Source organism: Ictidomys tridecemlineatus, chromosome 7, assembly GCF_052094955.1.
Source record: "Ictidomys tridecemlineatus isolate mIctTri1 chromosome 7, mIctTri1.hap1, whole genome shotgun sequence".
Taxonomy (NCBI): domain Eukaryota; kingdom Metazoa; phylum Chordata; class Mammalia; order Rodentia; family Sciuridae; genus Ictidomys; species Ictidomys tridecemlineatus.
Genome location: NC_135483.1, coordinates 57,666,623 through 57,680,484, shown reverse-complemented (window position 1 = coordinate 57,680,484; position 13,862 = coordinate 57,666,623). Strand labels below are relative to the sequence as shown.

At 41.6% G+C, this 13,862-nt stretch overlaps 1 protein-coding gene across 1 annotated transcript in view; it reads right to left on the bottom strand.

Annotated features, from left to right (window-relative positions):
* The window catches only part of Sbspon (somatomedin B and thrombospondin type 1 domain containing), a 33,929-nt gene that overhangs the window by 19,024 nt on the left and 1,043 nt on the right, over positions 1–13,862 (bottom strand). Inside the window, exon 2 of the mRNA XM_005335824.5 lies at positions 108–302. Coding sequence (XP_005335881.2) covers positions 108–302 — 195 coding nt within the window. The remainder of the gene's footprint in view (positions 1–107; positions 303–13,862) is intronic.

Here is a 13,862-nt window from a genome sequence, read left to right as displayed (position 1 = left end):
CCACTCGCTCCCCGCAGTGTGTGCAACTCTCCCTGCACAGCCATGGCCTTTCATGGAAGGAAGGGGGCAAGAAGTCACAAGGGCCGCAACCATGCCATCATCCCTACCGAAGGCGTGCGCGCAGTCCTGCCCCTGCCGCGTGGCGTACTCCAGGCAGCCGGCTCTCTCCTCCAGGGGCGGGCAGGGCGCCCCTCCGTTCTGGGGCTCCTGGCGCACCGAGCGCCTGCGCACGCGGATGGTCGGCTTGCACTGGTCCGCGCAGCCACTCCAGGGGCTCCACTCCCCCACGAAGCACGGGCGAGCTGGAAGACAGCAAAACCGGACGCGCCCCTGAGTAAACCCAGCCCCCTGCAGGGCTGCTCCGGCCAACACCAACAGTCGAGCTTAGCCCACGTCAACTTCACCTTGACCCGGGCCTGGGTTTCAGGAGGAAGACGCAGAGCATCGCCTCCGCCCCGCGCTGATGGGGAACTGATAATGGAGAGGCGGGCGGGGGAGGCCCCCATCCTGAAGGTGTGTCTGAGCCAGAGACACGCAGCCAGGTAAATTCCTTCAGGGAACTTCCTCATACTGCTAGGGTTAGATAAGATCTTTGCTTTTGTTTTGTTTTTAATATTAACTTTATATGTCCCTGCCTGTAACATTTTCCCCTTTTCAGATCATTTCACTTGCACATAATTATAAGGTACAGTGTGATATCGCAGTGATGTATTAGATAAGATGTGATGATCACATCTGGGTAATTGACAGATACATCACCTGACACATTTGTCATTTCTTTGTCTTGGGAATATTCAAAATCCTCTTGATTACCTTCATTGAAATATGTGATTAATTATTGCCAACCTTAGTTGCCCTACTGTGTGCTACAGAACATTAAAAATTATTTCTCCTAACTGTACCCCTGTACCGGTAGTCATCCTTTCTCCACCCCCACATTCCTGGACATTTTAGTATAATAATAAAACATATTCTTTATAGAAAACATGGGGAGGAGTATAAAAATAAGAGGCACTTTACTTACCAATAATCTGAATACTTAGCCATGTCAGTTCTTCTCTGCAAATGTGTCTCCATAAGATACAAGGCTTAAGGCCACACACAGGGACCTCTATAATTTAAGACTTCTCTCACTTTCTCAGATGGAACCCCGCCTCCCCCAATAGCTCACAGACTCTTATGTGAGAGCTGGAGTTTGGAGATGAGTAACCAAGACCCAGAGAAGTAGAGTATTCACAGTCGTTCACAGAGAGGTACAGTCAGTCTTGACTTAGCCCTAAAGGCTAGTTCTTTCCATTAGTTGTGTTTCTCAAGCATTTGGTAGAATTCAGGGCCCTGCTGGCCTGTAGCAGCCAGCCATGTGTTAGGCTGTTCCCTGGAGTCCAATGACATGTTTTAGAATTCACCTAAATAAACAAATCAAACCAGTCTCTTTTATTTTGTTCTCAAGTTCACTAACCAAATCTGAAGACAGAATTTAAAATTCCAATTTCCTCTCCATGACTTTAAAATCAATTGGTTTCACATTTAACTTTCCCATTGAAAATTCTAATGAGTCTTTTTAAAAGACGGCAATGAGTTTTTAAATTGAGTTATTTCAGGACTTGAAATGAAATATAAGGAAAAAAAAAAAGACAGATGTGCCCTGAAGTAGATGCCAAATCTCTCCACAAAGTGAAACCCATTTTCCCTACCACTGTTATATTTCAAGTTCATACACTCTGACTTCTTTGAAACCTTAATTTGGACTTCTAGCAGTTCATATGTGAAAACTTATTTTGCCTTTCAACAGATTAGTTTAAGGTTCATAGTTGGGGAGGACATATTTGTCAACACATATTTACCCCTAATGTGAAAGAAGTTCTCCCAACATAAACATCTATTAGTAATTCAAGTGTTTTAATGCTATTTTAAAACATAATTTCATTATCATCTAAAAACTCATAGATAGCTTGGCATGGTGGCACACACCTATAATCCCAGCCACTTGGGAAGCTGAAGCAGGAGGATGGAAAGTTCCAGTCCAGACTAAGAAACTTAGACTTTGTTTCAAAAAAAAAAAAAAAGTGGGGCTGGGCATAGAGCTCAGTGGTAAAATGCCCCTGGGTTCAAACCCCAGTAACTAAATACATAAATACATGCCCATTGGTATCAAGTCAACTATCTACAGAAGCAAGAATGAGCCATATTAGTATTCATCCCCAATATCCACCATGTATCTACATCCTTAGGAAAATCACTAACAAGTCACTTCCCTGCTGTGGTCATCTTTTATTGACCCCACCCTTTTAATTTTCATGACACCATTTCATTGAAACCCTTGGACAAGAAGACATTTAAAGAGACCCCTAGGCTGGGTACTGATTAAGAAGGACATTTTTTGTCCTTACCTCACCATTGCTGTGCTCCCACTTCCTCCCTAAGTCTAGGTAGTCCTGCCCTGATGTCCTGATGTCCTGAAATGTTGGACACGAGGATAAACAACACAACAACAATATATATAAAATAGTGGGGATCTGGAGGTTGAACTCATGGGTGCTTTGCCAGTAAACTACATCGTCAGCCCTTTTTATTTTTTATTTTGAGACAGAGTCTTTCTAAATTGCTTAGGACCTCCCTAAATTTCTGAGGCTGGCTTCTAACGTGTAATCCTCCTGTCTCAACTTCTGGAGTCGCTGGGATTATAGGTGTATAATGCCATCACACCTGGTATTATATTTGTATTTTTAAAATGCATTTATTTTAAATATTAATATTTGGCATCACTATAAAATAAAGTTTTGCCACAGCCTTAACTCAGAATTTGGTAATATGGCCTTGACTTAGTCTCTAGCCGTTTGGCAAAAGATGATAGTGGGGTGAGTATTCTGACTGAATTTAGCCTCTTAGGATTTCAACATTTGTGTCTCATGTCCAATATTTATTTATTTTATTTGGTTTGGTCCCAGAATTGAAGCCCTAAAAAAACACGGAATCATTGCATCATTATAACAATTCCTGTTGATTAAGGTTCTTCCTTGGCATAATGCTATTTCCTATTTTTCCAATTTATCTCTTTTAAAGCTCCGTAAAGAGCAGGGAACTGTGGTTCAAGTCCCAGCTACCTGAGGCTGAGGCAGGAGGATCACTTGAGCTCAGGAGGTTTGAGATGAATCTGGGCAACATAGGGATACCCAATCTCAAAAAATTAAAATAAAAGCCCATAAAGACAATCAGAAAGTTCTAGGGTCCAAGACAACAACATCGAAATGGTTTCATTGTAAAACAAAATGGGAAAAAATTCACACAGAATCATAGAAATAAAAACGTATTGCACAAAATATTTTTGCATTGTAAAAAAAGTAAGGTTATCTCAGGTACTTATTTCTCTTCTACACCAAATCTTCTATCCGTGATTCTCTTGTGAACTTTTGATTATTTGGACTGCAAGCTGTGGTAGGTCACAAGAGGTCTTTAGTCACAGAGGTTAGGGGCTAGGAAGGAACTTCTGACTGATTTATTACCACAAGTCATAGATTACGGTTTTGTGACACACATTTCCTTTTGAACTGTCCCATTAGTATTTTTGTCCCTTTCCCACTAAAGCTTATCTAAATCACATCTATTTAGAGCATATCAGAATGTTTTTTTTCTTAAAATCTGACCTTCTCAATCTTCACATTTAGTTTCACCTGCTATCAATGGAATCTGTCAGGCTGTGTAACCTAGTGTTATGACTCAGGAAGGAAACCTGGTGTCAATGGGTGCCAGAAAACTCAGTGACTTTCTTTTCTTCTTTGTTTAAAGTTAAGCTAATGTTCAGGTTTCCCCAGAAGCAGCCCAGAATATATGGATTTGAATGCAAGTAATTTATCTGGGGGCCGTGACCCCACAGAATGCTTGCTATAAGGGAGTGGAGAACAGAGACAAAGAACACATCTTACTTGTTACTCATCTTAGTGGGCATCTCTGGCTCCTAGCTCTTTGGACAGTGAGATGATAGACAGATCCAGGGTGTAAGGAATGATAGAGTCCTTCTCTCTCGACTTTTTCATTTTGGTATAGGGGATTGAACCCAGCACCTTGTGCATGCTAGACAAATGCTCTGCCACTGAGTTACATCTCTGGGTCCCTGGCCCTTTTTATTTTAAGACAGGATCTAAGTTGCCTAGGCTGGTCTCAAATTTGCAATCCTTCTGCCTCAGCCTCTCAAGTAACAGATTACAGGAGTGTAATCTATGCCTGGGAATCAGATTCTTCTGGATTTGCCAACTAGTTTCCTTTCCTCAAGAGCTTTCTGGTGATCAGATATCCCCCTATCACAGCCACAGGAAAATGGCCAAGAAGAGAAAAGTGAATTGTACATTCTAGCAATGAACCTAAACATAAAGGTAGGATATATTTATTTCCTTTCTTCATTCTTTTCTCCTTTGGAGATTGTGGGGGAGGGGGAAATTTTGCCATTGAGCTATTTCCCCAATCTTTTTTATTTTTTATTTTGAAACAGGGGCTTACACTAAGTTGCTGAGGCTAGCCTTCAACTTGCAATCCTCCTGCCTCAACCTCCCAAATAGCTGGGGTTACAAGCATGCGCCATCATGCTTGGCAAGAATAAGATATATTTTCACATGATCTAATAATAGGAATAGTGTGTCATATCCAAGTTCAATTACATTAAAATTTGTACCACTGATTTCTCTTCTGGGGGTGGAGTATTTACTTCATAAACTCCCTCATTTATTTCATTAGGGTTTCTTTGGTTTTGAACGGGTGGGGATCAAAGCTAGGCCTTTGAGAATGCTAGGCAAACACTATACCACTGAGCTATGTCCCCAGCCCGTGAATTTCACTTAAAATGAAATCCAAATTCCCTGCTGTGGCCTACAGACTCCGTGTGACCTGGCCTCTTCCTGACCCTTGAGGTCCCACTTGAGGTTCCGCACATCTACCACCCCTGTGCCCCACCTCTGCTCCAGCCACATTGGCTCCTCCATCCCTTGAACAAAACAAGTTTATTTATATCCTGGAATCTTTGTCCATGTTTTCATTCTTCAGAGAATGTTCTTCCCATGTTGGGCATGGCTGAGTACAGTTCATCCTTTAGATCTCAGGTGAACTGCTTCCTTTACAGAGCTTTTCTCTGGCCAACTTGGCTAACTAGTCTCCCAGCCTCCTCAAAACACACACACACACTCACACACACACACACACACACACACACACAAATACAGACAATTATTTCACTTTAGAGCTCAATGTTGCCTTGTAGCAGCTCCAAATTTTATGATTATATATTTGTTTTATTTATGGTTGTTGCCCCCTGAGAACTGAGATCATTTTTCATTTCATGCCTGGTGTCTAGCACATGGTAGGTCCTCAATAAATATTTGTTAAATAGATGAATGAAATGGCACTGGGCAAGTCCTCCTCCATAAATAATGTTCTACATTAAACAGACTCTGGTCGTCTTATCCCACTGATTGGAAGCCAAACACAAACAGAGGCTCCAGAGAGGGAAGGACAGGAAGTGGAAGTACAGGCACAAATCAGAAACCCCCACAGCCAAAATCACAGGCCTGATCAGTCTAGGCTCTCCTGGCAACCTTGGGCCCTACGGGGTGCCCACTGGAAGGAGCACTGTTTTCTGTGCCTAAAGGTCAGGGAGATTTCAACCTCTCCTGACCCCCAGGAGTCCAGGTATTTCCAATCCTTTCTTATTTTTTTAATTTTTTTTTTAGTTGTGATTGGACCTTTATTTTATTTACTTAGTTATATGTGGTGCTGAGAATGGAACTCAGTGCCTCTCACATGTGAGGCAAGTACTCTACCACTGAGCCACAACCCCAGCCCCTTTCAAATCCTTTCTAATCCATTTATATTACCTGCCAGTATATCTTGAAAGTCAAACTCCTTTCATTATATTATCTGTGACATGAAGTAGTGTTGACTTTATTTTTATCTGAATTTTCCTCACTCAGGTGTTTCAGAGGGCTGGGGTTATAGCTCAGTTGGTAGAGCATTTGCCTAGCACATTTGAGGCACTGGGTTTGATCCTCGGCACCACATAAAACTCAAATAAAGATATTGTGTTCATCTAATTATAAAAATAAAAAATAAAAAAAAGAGTTTCAGAAAAAGTGAAAAAACAAAATTGTTTATCTTATTGGTTCCAATCCTGGTCTGACTGTTTCCCTATGTCCTCTTCCCTCCCAGCAGGGCAGATCAGGTGCATGGCTCCAGTTCTGACCCCATCTTTCTGTGGACACTTCCTGCCTCACAGTTAACACTGGGCTTCTTCCAAGTCCATCACAGCTCAGTGACTTGTGCCAGTAAGACTGGACACACTATTCTGTCTTTGGCTACCAAAGGGCAATTTTAATAAAAAAGTTTTTCTCATGTTTTTTTCCTGATAATGCCAAATATACCCCCCAAACACACACACACACACACACACACACACACACACACACACACACACACGCAGAGCAACAAATCAAGCTGCTAGCTAGAGAAGAGCCCTTCATTTTATAAATATCATTTGGCTTATTTCTTCCTCATTGAAAGACCTCGTTCTTGTTTTCATGTAGCAGTGTCTCCTTGTTTAATCACAGAGACTCAAGAACTCTCCTTTGTAATTTAGCCCTGCCTGCTTGGCTTTTTGCCACCAAGTTTAAGGCCACCCATGATCAAGTGCTTTCTTCCTCAAGTTGTTAAGTTTTGTTAAGTTCAAATAGTCCTAATTGTTCTTATGGAAATATTCTTTCTACACCTCACTCAGAGCAGTACCCATTTATACATAGCTATTGCTTCTTGACATTCTATGGAAGAGAAACTAAACATCTTTATCTCCCAGCACACACACACACACTCTCTCTCTCTCTCACACACACACACACACACACACACACACACACACACACACTCATACCTTTCATGGTGTCCCAACTTTAAACACCTGTCATCTGCCTTTTTCTCTATGTATATGTATATCCTTTTCAGTACAATCTTGTCAAAGTTTCAAAGAAAATTGAGTGAGACTACATCACCTAAAGGCTTATTGATCCCTTAAAAACCTCCAATAAAATGATCAAGTATTTTTTTTTCCTCTGGCAGAAATCATGTTGTTGACCCCCAATAGGTTTTTATTTTTCTTTTGAGATATTCGTTGAGATATTAGCAGACAAGGTCTTGCTGAATTGCTTAAGCTGGCCTCCAGCTTGTGAGCCTCCTGCCTCAGCTGTCCAAGTTGCTGGAATTACAAGCATGCACCACCTTGCCCAGCTAAACCAATAGAATCTCACATACCATATAAAAATAATAATAATGATGATGATTCATTCCCCCTGCCCCATAGCAGGTTTCCAAGTGAGTTGTTATCTTCTTCTGTGTATTCCTGTGTTTTTCAAATTATCTGCAATAAATATGGATTTTGTGGTCAAGGGAAGGAAAATGTTATTTTTAAAAGGAACTGTGGTTCCACCCCAGATAGCAGTGCTCTCTGAAGCCACAGACAACATCCCGTAGGTGGAATGAGTGGCATGTTCTTTTGACAAACATTAAGAGGCCTGATGAGACCATCAGGAGTTACAAACAAGGCTGGGGTACAGCTCAGCAGTAGAGCATGGCTTAGCATGCGTGAGGTCTAGAGTTCAATCACCAGCACCAAAAACAAGGGTGAGGGGGTTACAAAGAAGAACAGGACACTACCTTCAAGGAGCACAAAGTCAATGGAGAGATGGCTCACCCTCTCCACTGGTATTAAAGTACACAGCGTCTCATAAAGCTCATTTCTTTGAGGCAGAAAAACATAGTGTTTAAAAGGTATAGGCCCAAGATAGGGATTTCCTGGCTTCAAGTCTCACTCCATCATCTGTTAATGATGGCACCTTTCTTTCTTTTTTGTAATTGTTGATGTTGTTGCTTCTGGGAATTGAACCCAGGGGCACTTGATCATTGATCCACATCCCCCTGCCCTTTTTATTATTTTGAGACAGGATCTCCCTAAGTTGCTTAGAGTCTTGCTAAGTTGCTGGGACTGGCCTTGAACTTGTGATCTTCTTGCTTCAGCCTCCCAGATAGCTTAAGACTGCAAACATGTGCCTCCATGCCCAGTAGTGATGTGACTTTTGACAAGTCACCTAACCTCTCTGTGCCTTGGTTACCTTGCCCATAAAAATGAGACTAAAAAAGAGATCAACTTGAGCAAGTTGGGAGCAAGTTAATTGCTGTGAAGTGCTTGGGCAAGTGCTTGGGATGGTATCAGTGCTGGTGGGCATCCAACTTCTCCCACTTGGCTGCATGGCCAGGGGCTGCACCTAAGTGTTGTTATGCCAAGGTGCTTTGAATACTGGCTCTAGACCCTGCTCATTTTTTTTCCTCAAAGGCCGAGGAAGCCAACAAGGCCTCTCAGGCTGTTCCAGCTCTTGTAAAGCCTCAGCTTTCTAAATCATCCCAGACTGCAGGCCCTTCCTTTGGGTGAGCTTTAGAGCACCATGGCCCTGTTCCCTCCAGAAATAATGTCCTCATATTTCGACCAGTTTGTTTTCTGCACTCCTCATGAATCTAAGAGAAGACACTGTTCCATAGGGGCTACTTATTTTTTGTCCTGCCCTATTTGAGTTAATTATTGCTCTTTCAATTGCTGTCAATGATCCAAACCAACCTATTGTTTTGACCATCTTAGCATGAAAATCTAAGATGCCCAGCTGGTGAATTAGAGATTGGTGTTATTATGCATATAGTAAGCAAGTCTTCCAAGAAGTTCTTTCATGATAGAGAAACTTGGATCTGTTCCCTTTTCTACCTATCCCTGGACAAGCACAGCCAATGCAGATTTTTTTTTTTTTAAGTACCCAGGATTGAACCCAGGGGTGCTTAACCACTGAGCTACACCCTTTGACACTTTTATTTTATTATTATTATTTTTTTTTATTTTGAGACAGGGTCTTGCTAAGTTGCTTAGGGTCTCACTAAGTTCCTGAACTTGTGATCCTCCTTGCCTCAGCCTCCCAAACTGCTGGAATTACAGGCTGTGCCACCATGCTCAGCTCTCAGTGCAGAATTTTTAATCTTGTTAGTTTTTTGGTAGAGGAAAGGGACTTGCAGTACATTATTGGTGTTAAACCCATGTTATCATCATAATGAGGTTTTCTGAGATAATTCAATTCAAAACAGATTTCTTTGACAGTTTAGTTATTCTGAGGATCCAATAACATTTTTTATTTTTACATGAGAAGAACAAAAATAAACCGTTCAAATTAGAAAAAGAAGTGTATTCCATCTCAGCCACCACCTCCCAAATCTGTTTATCAAGATGAAGAAAAATCAGAAAGGACAGAAGTAAAACAAGTTTAGTTAATACTGACCCAGATACATTTTCCATTCACATTGAATGTAATCTCAGGAGATTCCTTGGAAAACTTGGAATGGAACCACCATTTGACCCAGCTATCCCACTCCTTGGTCTATATCCAAAGGACTTAAAATCAGCTTACTATAGTAATGCAGCCACATCAATGTTTACAGCAGCTCAATTCACAATAGCTAAATTGTGCAAGCAACCTAAATGCCTTTCAGTAGATGAATGGATAAAGAAACTGTGGCATATAAAAACAATGGAATATTAATCAGCAATAAAAGAGAATAAAATCATGGCATTTGTAGGTAAATGGATGGGGTTGGAGAATATCATGCTAAGTGAAGTAAACCAATCCCAAAAAAACAAAGGCCGAATGTTCTCTGATAAGTGGATGTTGATCCATAATGGTGGAGGGTGGGGTGGGGCATGGAAAAAAATGGAGGAACTTTGGACAAAAGGGAGGGAGAGGTGTGGAAGATGTGTGGGGGTAGGAAAGATGGTGGAATGAGATGGACATCATTACCCTAGGTATATTTATGACTGCACATATGGTGCGATGCTACATCCTATAACAGAAAAATGAAAAGTTGTGCTGCAGTTGTGTACAATGAATCAAAATGAGTTCTGCTGTCATATATACTTAAATAAATAAATTTTTAAAACTTTAAAAAAGTATACTTAAAATCTGCATAACTGTTTTTATGACACTGACATTGTTTCCAACCAGTCCCTACCTAGAACAATCAATTGTTAGGTTTAAAGGCTTTAATAAATTCAGGTTAAAAAACAAAAAGACTTTGGGCATCAGTAATGAGTTATATAACCTTGGGTAAGAAGGAAGACAGATTCTAAGACACTGAAAGTTTCTGTGTATGGAGAGTGAATGGAGACTCCTAGGTAACCTTTGCTTTATCTAGTAATATATAATAATCATGAATTTTCACTAACAGATATGGCCAGTGGCAACTTTAAATCAAACAGTCGTGAGTTCAAGTTCCTAGTTCTACTGCTCATTCATTTGAACTTGAGTAATGGGAACCCTTGGAAAGTCTCAGCTACTGCTTTTTTTAAAATACTAATACAGGCCCATTTCTTTTCCCAAATCCTAGAAGCAGATGAGTTTCAGAATTCAGTATTTCTTAGATGTAGAATCTGCATATCCCCTCTCCCCAGCAGAGCTAGGGTAGATCCTTGCAGAATATGTTAATATTTTTGAGGCAAAATATATTTATACTATAATGGGATAGAAAAAAGATTATCAATAGTCTTCTCCTCATCAGTTCAGGGAAGGTGAGAGTTTTGGTACCAAATGACTGATGAAAAAAAAAAAACTTTCAAGTTTTAGCACTTTTTAGACTTTGATTATCTTTTTTTTTTGAATTTTGAATTTTGGGATTGTGGACCAGACTTGTCTTTCTTTCAGAAATTTTGGGAAGATTGCATAAGTATGTCAGTACCTAGCACTTGGTGGGAGTTCAATAAAAGATACTTATTATTTAAACTAATACAAATGACTGCACTATATTGTTATAAATTTATTGAATACATATTTAATGAAATAAAATGTTTTAATCCATGCCCACTGATGATAAGAGCTGACCAATGATACTTTTGTTACCCAAGTGCCTACCATATGCCAGGTCCCTGGCACTTTTGATATTATCTCCTTCTGTCCACTTGATAGTCCCACATGGTGGTCTTATCGTTCCCCTTTTATAAATGAGGTACTTTAGCTGGGTACAGTGGTGCACGCCTGTAATCCCAGTGGCTCTAGAGGTTGAGGCAGGAGAATTTTGAGTTCAAAGCCAGTCTCAGCAAATTAATGAGGCCCTAAGTAACTCAGCAAGACCCTGCCCCCCCAAAAAAAATATATATGGCTGAGGATATGGTTAAGCACCCTTGGCTTCAATCTCCAGTATAAAAAAAAAAAAAAAAAGAGAGAGAGAGACACTTTGTGCCCCCAAGAGGCAGACATACATTCTCCAAAGTCACAGAGACAGTAGGTGGCAGAGTAAAAGATTGAACCCAATATTCTCTGACTTTAGGGGGGAAAATGCTGCATTTGGATTATTTCTGGGAGGAAAAATAATCACAAGTATACAGTAAATATTCAGAGGGAATTGTTCTGTAAGAATGGAAGCCTTCATTCTACATCTTGCTTCTGAGTGGGCTCCCAACTGTCAGTCAGCTCTGGACCTGGGAGGCAGGCCTGTGGTGACCCAACTGAGAGCCCAGTTGTGCTGATTCAGGGCAGAGGAGTCTGGGCCCTATTCTCAGCAATCGGCCAGCTTCTGACCGTCTCTGTTTTCTTCTCCCCTTTACAAGGAACTTCAACTGCAGAGAGTTTACAGCAGGAGCCTTTTCAGTGCTGAGTCTGCTTCTCTCTTATCTAGGTCTGCAAGGTCCTCTGTTGACACCCTGGGAGAACACAGGTATGGATCCCTGCTCCTTTAAAGATACCATTTCCTTTTCTGGCTTTGGTTCTTTCATCTACCACTCACGGCCCTTCTCCCAGGCTGGCAGCTTGCAGTGATTTGTTTTGAGTTCTTCAGGAGATGGCAAGATTGCTTATCTCTTCTGTACTTACCCTATAAATTCCTACTCCAAAATAACTCACACTTGGTCCTACTATTTCTACCTCCTAGACTGAAAATAAGGTAGGGGTGTGATTGCATTTGTGTGTGCGTGTGTGTAATGAAGACTTTGAGGGCTCTGTGAATCCTGTTAGCACTGTTAGGTCTCCTTAGAAAGTAAGTCCCTCTCTCCACACTTACTTCATTTTAACCCATCCCTCTCAGGTGCTGAAATTCTCCAGATCTGGCTGCATCCACCCTCTGTCCTGTTCACTGTTTTAGTTTCAGGATCTAGGACAGGACTTGGCACAGATTGCCCTGCACCCTTACCTGCTGGTCAAAAATGTTAAGCTTCCCTCCCAGAGCAGCACCCCCAACCTTTCCCTGGAGACCTCTTATTTATTATCCTGACTAGGTCATCCAGGACTTCCTCTGGGAAGTCTTCTTTGCATTCTTCAGGTCTTCTAAGTTTTTCCTCATAGATCACCCCTTTTGGCAGCGCTTTCCCCTCCCCCCTTATTCCCAGTTTCACTTCCTGTTGGTTTCAATCACCCATGGTCAACTGCTATCTGAAACTATCAAATGGAAAATTCCAGAAATAAGCAATTCATAAATTTGAAATTGCAAGCTACTGTAAATAGCATTTAACCTCACACTGTCCCTCCAGGGATGTGAATCATGTCTTTGTCCAGTATATCAAAGCCATATAGCCGGGTGTGGTGGCACATGCCTGTAATCACAGCAGCTTGAGAGGCTGAGGCAGGAGGATTGCAAGTTCAAAGCCCAAAGCCAGCCTTAGAAACTTAGTGAGGCCCTGAGTAACTCAGGAAGCCCAAAGGAGGCCCTGGGGCATAAAACAGTGGAAGGACAGATTAACCTTCCTACTATGTGACAGTGTTGCAGGGCATATAAGAAAAAAAACCAGTATATGTAGCCATCATTACTATCTATAGTTTTAGGCATCCACTGGAAGTCTTGGAATGTATCCCCCTGTAGATAAGGGGGGACTACTGTCTTGGAATGTATCCCCCTGTAGATAAGGGGGGACTACTGCATGTTGCATGCAGTGTTACAGGTGTTCCTGGCTAGACTATGAACTCCCAGGGAGCAGAGATTGCATCTTTGAGTCCCTATGCTTATCACAGACCTAGACACATCATCTGGGCTACATAAATTCTGTAATTACTTTGAAATGTAAGCAAGCCCTTCATGAGACTGCGATCCTGTCATGAGAGAAGCTTTGCTGGAGTTATCCAGGTAAGGGAGGCAAACAGGAGTTTAGGATGCTCCAAGGATGGGCCAGAGACAGGCCGAGGAGGGCACTGCATTTCCTAAATAGCTGACTTCTCCGCCTTTAATAGTAAAATACCCTGGCCTTGGAGCAAGAAAGGCAAAGAAGCTTATCAAAAAGATTACTCTTCATGGGGACAGATTAACTATAACTATCACAGGTACATCATTAGCTCTCAACCAGTGTCAACAAATCTTAATGTTTTTCAATTGTATTCTTGCAGTACCAGGCTGAGGTGACAGGCACCGCCAGGGGCTGGCAGCCTTCCCATGCAGCAAAGAGGGAAGGAGGGGTGCTCATTCCTACTGGGCATCCAATTCTTGGAAGATGGCACAGCCCTGTGGGTTCTTCTCCCTAGAAGACACGGAGGATTCCATACACTGGGATTCTTGAATGCAAACCCCAACCTATGTGTGGCTTTTGGGGTAATGTGATTAGCAGGGAGCAGGACTACTTTTACTTCAAGAGCTGGATTTTCTCAGGCACACCATGTTCTGCAACACTATACTATACCATTTCTTCCTTTACCTTTTAATTCAATTGAACCAGCATTTATTGATTCCTGCAGAGGCAAGAAACTGTGAGATCCTGTCGAAATTTAAAGATGAAAAGGGCTGACCCAAAGGAAAAATGAACATTTCCAAAGAGGAAAGGGCCGTGC